Source organism: Silurus meridionalis, chromosome 8 (assembly GCF_014805685.1).
Source record: "Silurus meridionalis isolate SWU-2019-XX chromosome 8, ASM1480568v1, whole genome shotgun sequence".
In the NCBI taxonomy this organism is placed as follows: Eukaryota; Metazoa; Chordata; class Actinopteri; order Siluriformes; family Siluridae; genus Silurus; species Silurus meridionalis.
Genome location: NC_060891.1, coordinates 25,854,240 through 25,870,378, shown reverse-complemented (window position 1 = coordinate 25,870,378; position 16,139 = coordinate 25,854,240). Strand labels below are relative to the sequence as shown.

At 40.5% G+C, this 16,139-nt stretch overlaps 2 protein-coding genes across 2 annotated transcripts in view; one reads left to right on the top strand and one right to left on the bottom strand.

Annotated features, from left to right (window-relative positions):
- The window catches only part of asap3 (ArfGAP with SH3 domain, ankyrin repeat and PH domain 3), a 49,914-nt gene extending 45,165 nt beyond the window's left edge, over positions 1–4,749 (top strand). Inside the window, exons 22-26 of the mRNA XM_046855428.1 lie at positions 683–878; positions 1,416–1,644; positions 2,157–2,358; positions 2,472–2,600; positions 3,804–4,749. Of these exons, the coding sequence (XP_046711384.1) occupies positions 683–878; positions 1,416–1,644; positions 2,157–2,358; positions 2,472–2,600; positions 3,804–3,878 (831 nt within the window). The 3' untranslated portion in view covers positions 3,879–4,749. The remainder of the gene's footprint in view (positions 1–682; positions 879–1,415; positions 1,645–2,156; positions 2,359–2,471; positions 2,601–3,803) is intronic.
- Positions 4,750–8,769: 4,020 nt separating this feature from the next.
- Positions 8,770–15,753, bottom strand: LOC124389639 (TMF-regulated nuclear protein 1-like). Its single transcript, XM_046855041.1, has one exon. It carries the CDS (start codon positions 15,105–15,107, stop codon positions 14,601–14,603), a length of 507 nt encoding a protein of 168 aa, XP_046710997.1. The 5' UTR covers positions 15,108–15,753; the 3' UTR covers positions 8,770–14,600.
- Between the last annotated feature and the right edge of the window lie 386 nt (positions 15,754–16,139).

Here is a 16,139-nt window from a genome sequence, read left to right as displayed (position 1 = left end):
AGCTGGTTGCTGAAACCATCAGCAAACATCCATAGCGATAGTTTTTCCTGCTTCCGGTCCGCTGTCATTACGAGAGCGGCCTCTAGAGGGCAAACCACTGATGTTCAAACACGAGACCGCAGGCTGCACGGAGAGGGTTATATTTCCTAGTTATAATTTATTGCTTATATAATTATATTTTTTACTCGTATATTAATTTCATTTAGCACATTTTCATCATTTGGTACTGTTTTTTTATTTTTTATGTTTGTAATAAAAAACAGTACTGTTTTTATATGGAGTGTTGTGTTATTTTTATTTTTATTTTTTATCCAGTTTCCATTTTTTTAATTATGTTGATTAATAGATTTTTGCCAAGTAAGACCCAACCTAGCTATCGGTATCGGTCGACCTCTATAAGTACCTGTACTTTTTTAACACCCTTGTGGCTAAATGAATCTTCACAAATCTCCACAAAATTTAGTGGAACATCTTTCCAGCAGAGTGGAGCTTATAATAAGAGCGAATTGGGAGGAAATGTGGAATGAGATGTTCAATCTTATGGTCAGGTCCACAAACATTTGTCCATATTGTACATCAGATTTCTTTGATTAAAGTTTATATGAATAAATATTGATTAAAAAAAAAGAAAAAAAAAAAAGGAAAGAATACTGTATAAGTTGGTGTTTTATCTGCTTTGTAGGTCAGTCCACCTCGGGCTCTGCGCTCGCCTCTGCCCTCTAATGGCGGCTTTGGGAATGCTCCGTGGAGTTGCAACAGCAGCGACCCCACCAGGACGTACCAGAATGTCGACTTTGTCTGCCGTAGCACAGAGAGCAGCAGCACCTCCTCTGGGGGCCACACACCTCCTCCACTTCCTGTCAAAACCATTCAGAGAGGTTTGAGATCTGCTTTGTTGTCAACACTCACCGTTGTATTGAATTCTTGAATCTGATTGGTTGGTTGTAAAATCGCAGGTTTCTATCAATTACTGCTTTGTGTAGTAACAGTTCCTTCACAGGGATATGTGTGTTGGATGCTGATGACAAACTCATTTTGAATTGTACACATGTTAATGGGGTGAGGTTTATGCCCGAGTTGGTTATTTAACATATTCGTAGGTTGTGAGTTCAAATCCTGGGACTGATGGGGCTGTGGAAATGAGATATGTGGATAAGGGGGTCTACCAAATGCAGGATATGTACAGGGAAGGAGTCTCCAGTGTCAGTGCTGTATAACGGACAGTAGGTAACATAAGCAGAGGCTGGTGAGGGAACAATTTATAGATGCTTTTAAATTAATTTATAACAGGAATCTAATTGATTCATGGATCTTCTATAATCTTCAATGTAAACGTAAATAGATATTTAAAAAAAAAAAAATAGCTGCTTTAATGATGTAATGTTTTACACCTAGTTCATTTCGTCCTGCCCCAGGTCGCTCCGACCCGCAGATCAGCACCTCCACCCAGGAGTCCCATGCTATTTCCCGGCACACCTCCAGTTCCTGGAGTGGTTCCCATAGAAACAGCCCTCCTTCACCCATGAAGGAGGCGGCAGGGTTGCGGGTTCCTCGCTCGCCTCGCAACGGCGTGCTGAAGAGACAGACGGTGGTCTGGGATGGACAAGGTTCATCAGGGACGCAGAGCTCCATCGGACCCGTCGTGTAAGAGCTGCTGACACACACACACTCGCACACACTCACACGCCCTCTGCAGAGTTACACAATGGTTTGCAATACAGACCGGGTGTTTTACTGACACCTATTGGATATGATATGATACTGTTTTTGTTGTTGTTTTATTAATCATGGCAATAGTTTTTGGACACCTGACCATTACACATTTTCACAAGATGGTCCACAAGATTTTTTTTGGAGGTTTGTGGAAATTCATCCAGCCACAAGGGGGTAAGTAAAGTAAGGCAGGTGAGGTGAGAAGGTCTGGGGTGCATTCAGCATTCCAGATCATCCCAAAGGTGTGTCCAAGTAGAACTAAGAGCTCTAGCGCAGGAGATCTTCCACTCCAACATATGTAAAGCATATATTTATGGAGCTGACTTTGTGCACAGCAGCACTGCCATGTTGGAACAGCTTTTGGGTCTCCTAGTTCAAATAAAGGGAGAATTTTTTTTTATGCTTCCTAAAGACGTCCTGTACCTTTTTGTGCGTCTCCGCAGGTCGGAGAAGACGACATCCTACCGGCGAGCGAGCAGTGGAAGCGGGAAGGGCGCGGCAGGTTCTCCCAGCTCTGGGAGCAGTATGGAGGAGCTCTACTGCAGTCTGACCAGTAACAGCATCGCTAATGCTAACGCTAATGCTAACGCTAGCCTCGCAGTGCCAGTTATAATGCCACCACCTCGGTCACGCAAGAACGCCATGGTAACGAGCCACGTAATATTACTGCATACAGCGTTCTTCATTTAGAACAAAAATCCGTAATACTGAATGTGTGTGTGTGTGTGTGTGTGTGTGTGTGTGTGTGTGTGTGTCAGAGTTCAGGGAGGCCTCGGCAGAGGAAGGTCCGGGCGTTAGTGGACTGTATGTGTGTGGGTTCTGATCAACTGGCATTCTGTAAAAATGATATAATCATAGTGACTGCTGCTGAAGATCCACACTGGTGGGTAAGTATACAATCTCTCTCACACACACACACACACACACACACACTGGAAGGGTTGATATACTATCCAGGGAAAATATAGCTATTTTTCCAGCTCTGTGAAGCCGAGAGCATTCTTTCATTGATAAATCATTAATTTTTCATTATATTACAAACATTGAATTTCATTACCGGAGACTCGGAGGCGGAAAACCAAGTGAGACTGAGAGAAAAAAGATGAATACACACATCCGCTGTGTGAAATGTTTACTTTTTCTTATTTATTATTTATGGAAATGAAGTTCTAACACTCTACAGTGATAAATACACTATATATGTGTGTGTATATACCTGCTTTTTGAACATCCTACTCCACATTGTCCTCTTTTGCTGTTATAATAACTTCCACTCTTCTGGGAAGACGTTCCACTCGATTAGTGTGGAGATTCATTCAGGCCACAAGGGTGTCGTTAAAGTCCCGAGGTGCCGTCAGTGATCCCATTCAACCCAATAGTGATTTATAGAGTTTGGAGCTCTGTGAAACGGGATGTTCTGAAAGCACAGAATCTGATAGTCGGTTGTCCACAAAACTTTGTTCATATAGCGTATTTACACATTTAACAGTTAAAACGCTCACCTTTTAGCCAATCAGATTTGAGTATTGGGATAAAGCAAAATTATAGGGTTTTTTCTTTAAAAAAATAAAAAAAGGTTACAAAATCTGACATTCGATGTCCATGTGTATGAGATGTTACTGTGGAAATAGTAATGTAATAAAAGATTTATATGAACTTGTAATTTGCTGTATTAATAATCAGTACCTTCTGACCAATCAGATTTGAGAATCTAGTATTTTGTGGTATAATTCATCTTTAATGTGTATATATTTATATATTTATTTATATATATATATATATATATATATACACACACACACACACACACACACACACATGCGCGCACACATAAATATATATATATATATATATATATATATATATATATATATATATATATATATATATATATATATATATATATATAAAAATATATACACATTAAAGATGAATTATACCACAAAATACTAGATTCTCAAATCTGATTGGTCAGAAGGTACTGATTATTAATACAGCAAATTACAAGTTCATATAAATCTTTTATTACATTACTATTTCCACAGTAACATCTATATCTATATCCATATATATATATATTTTTTTTCTAGGTTGGACACATTGAGGGAAAACCATTAAAGACCGGCTCCTTTCCGGTCAACTACGTTATGAAACTGGGAGAATGATTGTTCCGGAAGCTTCCACCACGTGAGACTTGACGACCGTACGTTTTTGTTCACCTGGAAAGTGCTCCTCCGTGTCGGTGTGGAACAGCGGAACTGTCCTGCAGTAAACTGGGTTTAGAGGGGAATTAGAACTACACAATGTGCTTCAGACTGTTTAGCACATCGTTCATGGCACTTTAGAGACGTTAAATTGGAGTGTTGGAGCCGGAGATGGGGCTCGGGGTGTGTGTGTATGTGTGTGTGTGTGTGTGTGTGTGTGTGTGTGTGTGTGTGTCTGCAGAGCAGCACTTAGTCCGCAAACTCATCACGGTAACACGAAGCCCTCGGTGTGGAAACATGGCAGATGATTATCGCGGCACTAACGGGGAAATAAATGCGGCGCAGTTCCTGGTTCGTGCCAAGTGATCTAGGTTTCATTGTTTAATGGATGTTTGCCGTTGACGAATGGCTGGACAACAAAACACAATCCTCACTGACTGACATTCAGCTGAGTGACTGAGAGACAGAGAAAAGGGAAGACAGAGACATTGGATTTCCTCAGACGACGTTTTATGTTCACATGGAGTCAAAGATTTCACGGCTCAGCCGATGAGCTCGAGACTTTCACATCACGAGTTGTAGACATTTTTTAAAATCCTAAACCTGGAAGTTGCGTTTTCTTATGCTTTTCGAATTTATGTTTATGCTTTCAAGATTATTCTACTTTAACATTGAATAGATACAATGTCAAAGCTCAGAGCTATCTCACTAAATCGCTCATCTCCTGTCTTATTATATTGTCTCATTGTTGTCTCATTGACTGTTTGTACTTTCGGCAAATATTTCACTTAAAAAAAAAATCAGCCCTCAAGAATTAGAGATGTTTTCATTACTGCTTCGAGTGCTCTGGTTCTAATCCCACATTAAGCACTTTCAATTCAATTCATTTTTATTTGTGTAGCGCTTTTAACAATGGACATTGTCTCAAAGCAGCTTTACAGAAATAAAGAGGTTATAAAGTTCACAAGTTTAATGCCTATAAGTTTGCTGCTTATAAGTTTACACCCCTAATGAGCGAGCCAGTGGCAAGGAAAAAAACTCCCTGAGCGTATTCCGTTTGTCTAATCTAGATTAAAGCGGTTTGGTTACACACTGCACCTTCCCATTAAATCAATTATAAAGGAAATCCAGGAACAGGAGGAGTGGTAGCTCAGAGGTTAAATACAATTTTTGCAACTTTCACACAATGAAATAATTCTAATTAATTTGTTAAAACATACAATAAAGCATTGTGTGAGAGTTATATTTACATCTATGGCATTTGGTTCTCACCCTGAGCAGCTTAGAACTGAGCAGTGGTGGTGCTTGGATTTGAATTTGTGAACCTCAGATCCAGAAACCAATGTTGTGACCTCTGAGTGTGTAGAATCCCATGTATTGAATCCTGATCTTCTGATCAGTAACACAGCAATTTAATCATTGAGGCCTTGTGGCTGAATCGATTTGAGAGTCGAGTCGAATCGATTTGAGAGTCGAGTCGAATCGATTTGAGAGTCGAGTCGAATCGATTTGAGAGTCGAGTCGAATCGATTTGAGAGTCGGTCGAATCGATTTGAGTCGAGTCGAATCGAGTCGAGTCGAATCGAATCGAGTCGAGAGTCGAATCGAATCGAGTCGAGAGTCGAATCGAGTCGAGAGTCGAATCGACTCGAGTCGAATCGAGTCGAGTCGAATCGAATCGAGTCGAGAGTCGAATCGAATCGGCTCTCGACTCGATTCGATTTGACTCTCGAATCGATTCGATTTGACTCTCAAATCGATTTGACTCTCAAATCGAATCGAGTCGAGTCGAATCGATTTGAGTCGAGTCGAATCGAATCGGCTCTCGACTCGAGTCGATTCGACTCGACTCGATTCGACTCGACTCGATTCGACTCTCAAATCGATTCGACTCTCAAATCGATTTGACTCTCAAATCGAATCGAGTCGAGTCGAATCGAATCGGCTCTCGACTCGAGTCGATTCGACTCGACCGATTCGACTCGACTCGATTCGATTCGACTCGACTCGATTCGACTCTCGACTCGATTCGATTCGACTCTCGACTCGATTCGACTCTCGACTCGATTCGATTCGACTCTCGACTCGATTCGATTTGAGAGTCAAATCGATTTGAGAGTCGAATCGATTTGAGAGTCGAATCGATTTGAGAGTCGAATCGATTTGAGAGTCAAGAATGAATACAAACCTCCACATCTTTCCAGAAGATTGGAGGTTGTTATAACAGCAAATTTGGACTAAATACAGTATGAAATGTGGTGTTCAAAAAGAAGTACATACCAACCTTATGGTGAGGTGTCCACTAAACCTACTGTAGATAAAGTTTAAAGTTGAATTGCTTTGTTCGGTTGTGTGTGTTTTTTCTGGACCCACGCCACTAGTTTTAGTACTGCTTTGGATTCGAGCTGCTCCTTGAGATCCCTCTGCATTATTGATGACAGGACAGGGGGAGAGCAGACTGGTGCACTCCGGATTCACTTTACCACTTCGGTGAAGCAATTACAAGCCTCCTAAAATCTGCCGGCTTTTTTTGTTTGTAATGGGAAATAAAAAAAACAAGATTGTTGAATAAAATGCATTTTTAATGTCTGTAATGTGTAATATTACTTTTAGGAGCCCAGAACCGCCAAGCTGCTTCTATTGGGCCCTTGAGGAAGGCCCTTAAATCTTTCTGCTCCAGAAGTCACTTTGCCATGTGACGAGTAAAACCTGTTTCTTTCTGTCTTTTTATGTTTTTATCTTGCTGTCATCTTAGTTTCATGCTAATGTTTTTTTTTTTTTTTTTTATCCAGCCATGCTTATTGGATTTATGTTAATAAATGCTTTAAGCTACATTAGAACTACACTTCTTTTCTTTCCATTACAAGAAAAACAAATGCACGTTAAAACTTATCCGGAATCAACAATTTGGAGGAAGTTCCAGAGACTGAAGTTTGACTGAAAATAAATTCTTTTTAAATGGAAATTTTATACATGGTTATTGGTGGTTTTTATTCCTGAATCGTTTTAGCAGATAATTCCTGAATTCTTAAGATTATGAACTGAATTGAAAGTGTAGTGAGATCAGTTTGCATGCTGTAAATGAGGAAATAACTAAATGACCATGTGAAAGAAAAACAGTATTACTAGTGGTATCCATTGTTCATCCAATGCTAACAGTACCCCAGGACTCCTCCCTCTCAGTACCTTGTAACTGAATGAATCTCCACAAGCATCCTGCAAAATCTACTGGACCATCTTCCCAGAAGAATAAAGGATATTAAAACAGGAAATGGGTACTGAATGTGGATTGGGATGTTCAAAAAGCAGTATAGTCCAATCTTATGATCACGTCCACAAACTTTGGTCTATATTATGTATATTGAATATATTTTCACTTGAAATATTATCTGTCTCAGCTGCATAAAGATTACATTAGAAGTTGGACAGAACTGCAGCATGATGTTATAAGTCATATACCTTTAAAACACTATCACAAGCAAATTTAAGCCATAAATAACTACAAAACAAATACTTACAAATAATAATTGCAAGCCTCTGGCTATTCGTAACGTACAGTCATATAAATATAAACCGAACCTGCATAATAACGAGGGATTCCTACGTATCATTCTTACTCACACAAACCTCACAGATGTGTGGATTCGTAGCTGTAATGTGTTTACAGATCCGGCCTGTAATCCAGGCTGCATGGGTGCCGGCGTTCCGTTTCTGGGCTAAGTGAGGATCTTGCGTAATTCCAGGTGTTATATAACCGCATGGAGGTACACATACACACACTGGAGGTTTGCTGAAGAGCTGCAGCACAGCAGTGTGAAGCTGAACAATCCAATTTTTGAGTTAATTAATAGTCAGTGGTGCTTTTTAGTGCAATCTTTCAGGTCACCACTAAATTCCACGGAAAAGTCCGGTACTGATGTAGGCCTGAGGTGCAGTCTGCGTTCACATTCACCCCAAATTGTTCAATATTGTTGAGGTCTGTAGCAGGCTACTCAAGATCTTCCATGTAAACCATATTTTCATGTATGGGTCTTGTAGTTCAAGTGACGGAAAATCCTGAGCCTCCAACTGGGTGGTAACATTTTGAGGAGGAACTACATACAGTTTAAAAGTCAGGTATCCCATTACTTTTAACCATACAATGTGTTTCTGGGTTGCCAAATAACTCTGCCAAGTTCTGGTGACCGATGTGAACAGCAAGCAGACTACGTTCATGTCGAACACACGAATTGTCCTGCACTTAAAAACTGAAAGCACTCATTTTGTGCATAATGAGTGAGTAATAAAAAATGAATTCTGAGAAACTTCCAGCACTTTCAGAACTCTGAGGGGTCTGAAATTTTCATCAAGAATTCATCAAAAAGCATTCATCTTCCTAGCTGACAGATTGAGCATTGGTCATGATACACAACAAGGCTCATTTACAAATATCCACCCTAGAAGGCCAATATTTGGACAGACTTGCTGAGAGAAACATCTCAACTAGCTGCATGAGCCAGTTCACGCAGGTTTCCACACAGTTTCTTATTACAACTGAGTTCAGAAACTTAATTAAAAAATTGACTCCTGTGGTTGCACAGAATTCATCTGTAGCCTCGTCGTACCTTCAAATAGAAGATACAGGATTTGCAAAATGTGTTCATATGTCCATTATCTTCAGACCGTTTAGGATGCAAAGGAACAAAGGTCAGCTCTAAATATAGCAGGACACATCTGGAGCACTTCCTCTTCGCTGCCTGATCAAATTCAGCTGATGAGCTGCTCTGCGTTTAAATCCGATCCCATCGCAAAGGTCAGTTTTCTCAGTCTTGATTTTCGATCAGATTAATTACTCTGATTCATTTATATCCATGTTTATTATTTCTTAGGATCATACATCATCAGCAAGGTCCTACCCGTTGTTGTGTGTTGAGAATGAACAAAAAACCTAAAATATACAATACAATGACATTAAAGGATGTAGAGTAATTTAAATACAATCGTTTTTCTTTAGATAAAAGCACATCAGAGCAGTTTTTTTACAATGCGCAATTCATGTACATTCATGCAGAAAGCCTGGGGTCATAAAGATAATAGAGAAGATAAGAAAGAGTAGTGCTGGCTTGATCATCTGAGGTTTGGGGGGTTTGGTATCTGGCTTCCTGCATCACCAAAACAACAGAATAACGCAAAAGTTGAGGACGTTAGGACGTATGGTACATTCGTGCCGCAGAGTGGGCGCACTCACTGAGCTCTTTTGGGGGAAAATTGTTTTTCCTTTACAGCAGAACTCCATTGAGGTGCAGTGCAAAAACAATCGAGAGGCAAAGCCGAGGTTTCGTCTACACATATAACCGTTTATACGCAAACTCTACAGACCGAGTAAGGCATCGGATGATAACTGGCGTTTTTACACGTGTCGATGCGGATACAGAGGTACAGTGGTGAGAAAACGTTTGACTCCTTGTGCTCAATTTACAGTAGGAGCTCATGGAGAAGTTCATTATAGCTCTGTGGTACCTCAGTGCTTAAGATCAGAAGGTTGTGAGTTCAAATCCCAGCACTGCCATGCTTCTACTGCCAGGACCCTCAACAGCTCATTTGTATATAAATGAGATAACTGTAAATCGCTCTGGATCAAAGCGTCTGCCAAATGCCATAAATGTTAGTTGAAGAATGCGTTCTGTTCTCAGGAGTGTTTCTTTTTTTGAGAAAAATCTGTTACACACACGGACCAGGAATAGCGATTTGAACATCCGTACATGGTCATAAAAATAGATATTATTGGTACGTTCGTGTTTGCTAATATACAAAGTGTAGAAATGTTTGCTCAAAAGGCCAAATATGTACCATACATTCGACCTTAAGATTCACTACATTCACATTTCCAAATATGCTACAAAATATGTGCCCCTGAAGGGAAAAGCATGGCGACCTTAGATTTTTTTTTTTACTAAAATTTTTGTGTGTGTATCAGTAGGAAATGATATACTTTGGGTTTTTTCTTTAGTATATGTCGAGTAAAAATGCATAGACTAGTGTCCAAGTGTGAGATCCATAAGCTATTTATCTAAAATAGCCAATATTTCGCATTTTCCCACACCACTGTAGGCTCCATCATACTATAATCTGTACCTCATACATTATTTGAGCAGCTTGTGACTGTGAGCTGAACCTTTTTTTTATTTTTTATTTCTATATAAGTTTTTCCAAAAGCTGATATATTTCAGATAATATTTTCAAAAATACTTTTAATAAATAGTACATTATGTAGCCATATGTTGACACCTCACTGTTACACATGCACATTCCAGATTTAGTCTGATTTTTCTCATTAGAAATAATTCCACTCTTCTGGGAAGGCTTTCCACTAGATTTCAGAGTGTGGTTATTGGGATTTGTGCTCAATCAGCAATAATTTAAGGTCTTGATGGTTTGAGAAGGTCCGGGTTTCAGTCAGTGTGTTCCAATTCATTTTAAAGTTGTTTACTAGGGTTGAGGTCAGGGTATTGTTTGAGTTCTTTAACTGAATCCCTGTTTCACCATGAACCTTACAGGAACAATGTCATGCTGAAACAGGTTCAGGCCTCATTTTTACAGAAAAATATGTTACCTAGACCTTCTCTCCAAACTAGTTATATATACAGGAGTGACAGTGAGGTGTGCACACACTCTTGGCTATATATTGTGTATTAGAGAGCTGTAGGTGTACAGTACATATGTCAAACCTCTATGAACAATAGATGTGTGTGTTCTGTCAGAATTATGGCGTAGCATGAATGAACCAGAAACGTAGTTCATCATGTACTGAAAATGTTAGTACGTTAGAAAAAACGTTTGGGGTTGAAAAGTAGCCCTTTGTCGAGAAATGTTTGACAAACGTGAGCAATTTAAGCTAACATGGAGAAAAGCCCTTGAAATACTCTACATAGTTAGCTTTCAAAGACCACAATCAAATTTGTGAATACAATTTTGTTCAAACAAGTTGAAATTGTTGTTAAAGGCCTGTTTTTCACCATGTGCTCAGAATATGGGTTTGGGATCATTTCAATGAAAATAAGCATATATCAGTGGGAGGCCATCAGGGCCAGAAAGATATGTTTCAAAACATTTCCAATAGTGTATCTCTTCATTTTATAGCGTTTCTCTCAGGAGCTTCAAATCCATGTTGCTTGGAGCTGTTGCTTTAATCAATCAGATTGCAAGTTAACAACTACGAGGCCATCTAGCAGGCTTACAGTAACGTTGGCATTTTCATGTCCTTTAATCGGACGGTCAGAGAGCGCACTAGTCAGAGCTCGCAACCCGCATCTGTCACAAACTGCACAAGTGCAAATACAGGGTGGGCTACGGATATAAAGTGTGAGCCACTTGAAAAGTAGCGTGCCTTCAATACCACTGAGGAGGCCACTGAGGCGGGCGGTAGCCCACACTGTACTGTATATATTCATATGGATTATATAGCTGTTTTTTTATTTCACAACCACTGGCAGACGAGAAGAAATTGATTTGGGCGCAGATACAAATACAAGGACATTTACAAGACGAATTTTTTTTAAAACAACCGGACATCGTCAGGGATGCGCAGTATTTATGATACAGGTATTTCAATATAAAATAGAATTTTGTAATTTGTATTGGATAGGGTTGATGAAAATGGCTTCATATTTTGTATCAAAATACTTTTCTATTTTTGTAGTTTTAAAAATCTACATGATGACTTCATAAAAATGAGGACTCTGATTGGTGCCTATTTAGTATTTTGTTTAGATGTGTTGAGATGAGAACAGAATATTGATCCATATGGAAGAAGGTTGGAGAAGGTAAGAAGCCTGCAGCCTGCCAGCTTTCAAATAGGCATCCAATGATCAATAAATAAATATTATTGTACCCTAATTACAGTAGCTGTTTAGTAGGATCATTTTTTTGCATACCACTACATGAATGACTGTCTGACACATAATATAGTATTATATTTATGATTAACAATCAAATTATTCATGCTATGAATGCAGGTGCCATCAGTTGTTTTCTTATGAACGACTTGTTTGACACTCGGTGTTACTGATGTAAATTTGCCCTTCAAACACTAAGTAACTAAATTAGGCTACAATTATGATTCATTCGCAACCTGTTTAACATTAAATTGTTGGTTACTTTAAAACTAACCTTCATCTGGGAGATCAAATGAGTTGGTGTAATTGTAAAGAACAGATCAAAAAAGTCAATTGATGGAAGGTTTGTGAAGAAATTTCATGCTCCCTTGTAAAAGTATTTTTTTAGTATTTTTAAAATACAGAAATACAGTTGTTTATTTTGATGCATGGTGTGGCTGCTGTATTTTGTAGTTTATTTCGATACAAGGTATTCAGTACAGGTAGTCCTCTACTTACGATGGATACTTACGTTACAGGACCATCATAAGTAAAAAATATCGTAAGTCGAAGATGGTACTATAACTGTGATAGTCGTTCCTGCTTCATGCTGATTTATAATTTTCACTACAAGCAGGAGACATACTTGGGTGCTTGGAAGACACGGTTTTATCACTAAACATACACACTGAGACAACTTTACTCCATTGACCGCTAGCGAGGGTGGGGCATCTCACAGGGCGAGAGATAGGCTCGTCCCAGCGTATCATACATCGTACGCTGCTGCCTGTTGCATGAAATTTAAAATATTTTTACAATTTTGTCGTATCGCTCTCGTCATCGCAAGATCGAAAAATCGTAAGTCGAACCATCGTAACCCGGGGACCATCCGTATTTTATTTTAAAATACATTTCGATTTATCTTTGTCCACCCCTAGACATCGTGAGGAAAAGTTGGCTAAAACAATTTGTTACGGTTTTTCATGAACCATTTCTACTTTCGCTTATTTTCCCCTGTAGAATTTGCACAAAAACACACAATTTGCCTTCAACTCCCCAGGAAAACCGCAATGCACATAAAAAAAAAATTGACAAAAAAATGCACGGGAAAAAACAAAACAAAAATGCGGGTCATTTTATGAGGTCAATATTGAAGTTTCTGTTAGAGATGATGTATGTGGACGGTGCAGCTGTGGCTACAGTGAAAGGAGAATTGGGTCCATTAGGTTAGACTGGTGTGAAATTCACGGCCTGCCACTGGAATATTTGGATAAAATAATTTGTATATCATTGCAAAAAAAAAAAATGGCGAACTCGGCGCCTCATCGTTTAACTCGAGTGACGTGGGGCCAGTGCGGCAGAGACGCGAGTCCGGAACTGCGCATGCACAAGACGCACACGCACGAGGCGGAAGGTTCTGGAAAATCCTGTCAGGTTCACTCAGGGAGCAGCAGGTTTTCTCCATTACGCTCGAAGTGCTTTTATTTTTCATCCCCAATTTACATACTTAAACCTTATACTTTGATTTTTCTGCCGTTTTTGGTGCCAGTTGATGCAAACGCTTTGGAAAACGAATTAAAAAAAAGGACACAATAAAGAATGCTTGAGTTTCAAATCAAAGTCTAAGATAATTGTGTATTAAATAATTTACTTTTAAAAAACTAAGCATTACATAGTAGATTTCTACACAATGAAGACTCGGAGGAGTGTAGATCACCTCAAAACATGTCACCCACAGAAATCAGACTCATAAAGTATATTCTGCTTATTAAACCTCGAAATTTGTATGTTCCCTCACTGAAGCACAGATACTTCCTGTCCTAACGTGCACTTGCTAAGAATAGAAATCCCTGGTGACTTTCTCCTGAGCCTCATAAACAGTTTTTTTTCTTTCTCCATCACAAGCAGACACGTGCACACACACATACGGAGAGAGGATGGTACGGTTCTGATCGTGCGACGCGGCTCTACCGGCTTGAGTTGGATCGTAACGCCAGAAGACATCGGATTCGTTAGTTAGAAATGCTCGGAGTGACTATGGTGCTCGTAGGGAGTTCATTATCGACCCTGTTTAACCAGCCGACAAATAAGTTACCACCCGAAAAAATGCCCCGAAGACGGTTCGACTTTTTTGCACCTGTGTTGTGTGTACCTGAACGTTTATACCCTTACTGACTAAAAAGTAAAGAGAAAAGACACGATATATAAACTGTACACAGGTCCTTGTGTTTATCAGTGGCCCCTAAACCTAGCATACGCTAAAGCAGCAACATGAATGGCCATTAGTAGATGTTAGGCTGAGGTTCTGTTGGTGTTACCATACATTCTGGAGCAAACTGAGTTCCTAGGCAGCAGAGGCAACACAGGAGGCCACGCGGGACGTGACGAGACGAGAGCTCCTTCCCCCATGTCCAAGCTCTTCACCCAGGAGAGGAGAGCAGCGTATGTAACAACGGCTACGAACGATGCAGTACGTGACTTGAGGAAGCACGTCAACGTTACACCATTTCTCGTAGGAAAAAGAGAGAGTGAAGAGTTTCGAGAGCTCTCTGTTTGTTGTTCATTGTATTGTATGTACACAGCACCTCTGAGTCTCTCTGTTCATTAACTGGACGTATAAAAAAAGAAAACACATAGTCTGTGCAAGCAGGAAGAGAGAAAAGCAGCTCACATACATACATACATACATACATACATACATACATACACACAGATCACTGAGCAGAAGTTTGGTGTCTCACATGGCAGCGAAGCTTCAGCGTTTCACATTGAAGCAGCATGGACTCGTGAGTGCTCTCATCCTCGTCCTCAGAAGAGAGTTGGTCCACTGCTATTTGAGTTTAACAGGCCAGGGCAGACACGTTCTGAGCCCCAACATGGACGAAAAGATGATGGTGGGTCGGTGGCGTTTGAAGCGCAGCCCCTTCTTCAGCCTCTGAGAGTTTTCGGAAACGTAAAGCTCGCTCTGCTGAGCAGTAGCTGCCACTCGTGCCACCAGCTCACCGTGCTCAGCTGCTTCACGCTCTGAGCGAACAAACACCTCACGCAGCTCTTCCAGACCACGCTCCATTTCCTGGATGACACGCCGCCGTTCCTCGACCTCTAGCAGGCGCCGTCGGGCTGCTTCAAACTCCATGCTCGAACTCGGGGTCACCAGTTTGGAGGACGGTGCTGTGGACGGGGCAGACGGCATCTCCGAACCAGTCTGGGCACGCCGGAAGTCCCCCATAGAGACGGACCTCCGGGTTGGTGGTGGAACCAGGAAAGATGAGGAAGAGGACGATCTTGGAGCCGTAGAGGATGGAGTGCTCTCATCTTCTTGCTGTTGCTTCTTCATTTTGTCCCAGAGACGTGGATTGTTTGCTCGTAACCAAAGGTAGCGAAGCCTCCGAGGTTGTTATCAGCTCTGCAGAGAGATGAGAGACGAGAGCAAGTGTGGGAGGGAGAGAGATGAGGGGTGGTGCTGTGTGAGCAGAGAGACGCTCCATTCATTAATAACAGCAGCAGAGCAGCTTTCCTGCGCTGAATCAGCCTCCTCGAAAGCCATTGGATGCAGACAATGAGGCAACTGCACCGGATTGGACAGCAGCACTAGCTCTCCCTCCTCTATCTTTTCCCTGTTCTCCAGCATACACTATCCATTCTCTCCATCCCTTTTACTTCACCATCGTAAAAACCTCAAACCTCATGGGCTGCCGAGGTGTACTGTCAAAAAGGCCATACTGCAAATTTACCTCATTCCATTTCACAACCATTTTTTCTATGTCCTTGAAAACAGTGCAATCATCTCCCCATCATCAGCATCACAGCCCTGTATTAATCATCCTCCTCTCGTCTCTCTCCTTCATCCTCCTCAGCATGGGTCAGAAATAACCGAGCGCGTTCTGGACCACTTTCAAACGTAACATTTGGCGATGCGGATCGGTCCGTTGTTGCTAAGTAACAGACACTGGTGATGATAAATGATAAAGCAGGTGGCAGAAGCTCATTTATCTCAATAGTGACTCACAGTGTATGAAATATGAGCAGTATGATAACTGCACAGCGCATAGCAGCTTTTCGTACAGGATCTGCTTTAAAGGTCATGTAATAGATGATATTAAATGACAAACTTAAAAGGAAAATGTCACTTAAAATGTTAAAAATAAATCAAGATTTGTTGCAACTGCTACTATTTGATTTTTTTTTTTTATATCGACAAATCTGTGGTTGGCCGTGCATTTGGTACCCGGGCCTTCAGTGGGGACGTACCCGACTTAATCCACCTCTTAATACCACCACTATCACGTCGCGATTATAAAAACCATTAAGCATTTCACATATGAAGGTGAAAACCATTTTACTAAAGCAAGAAACCCAGTTAAGACTT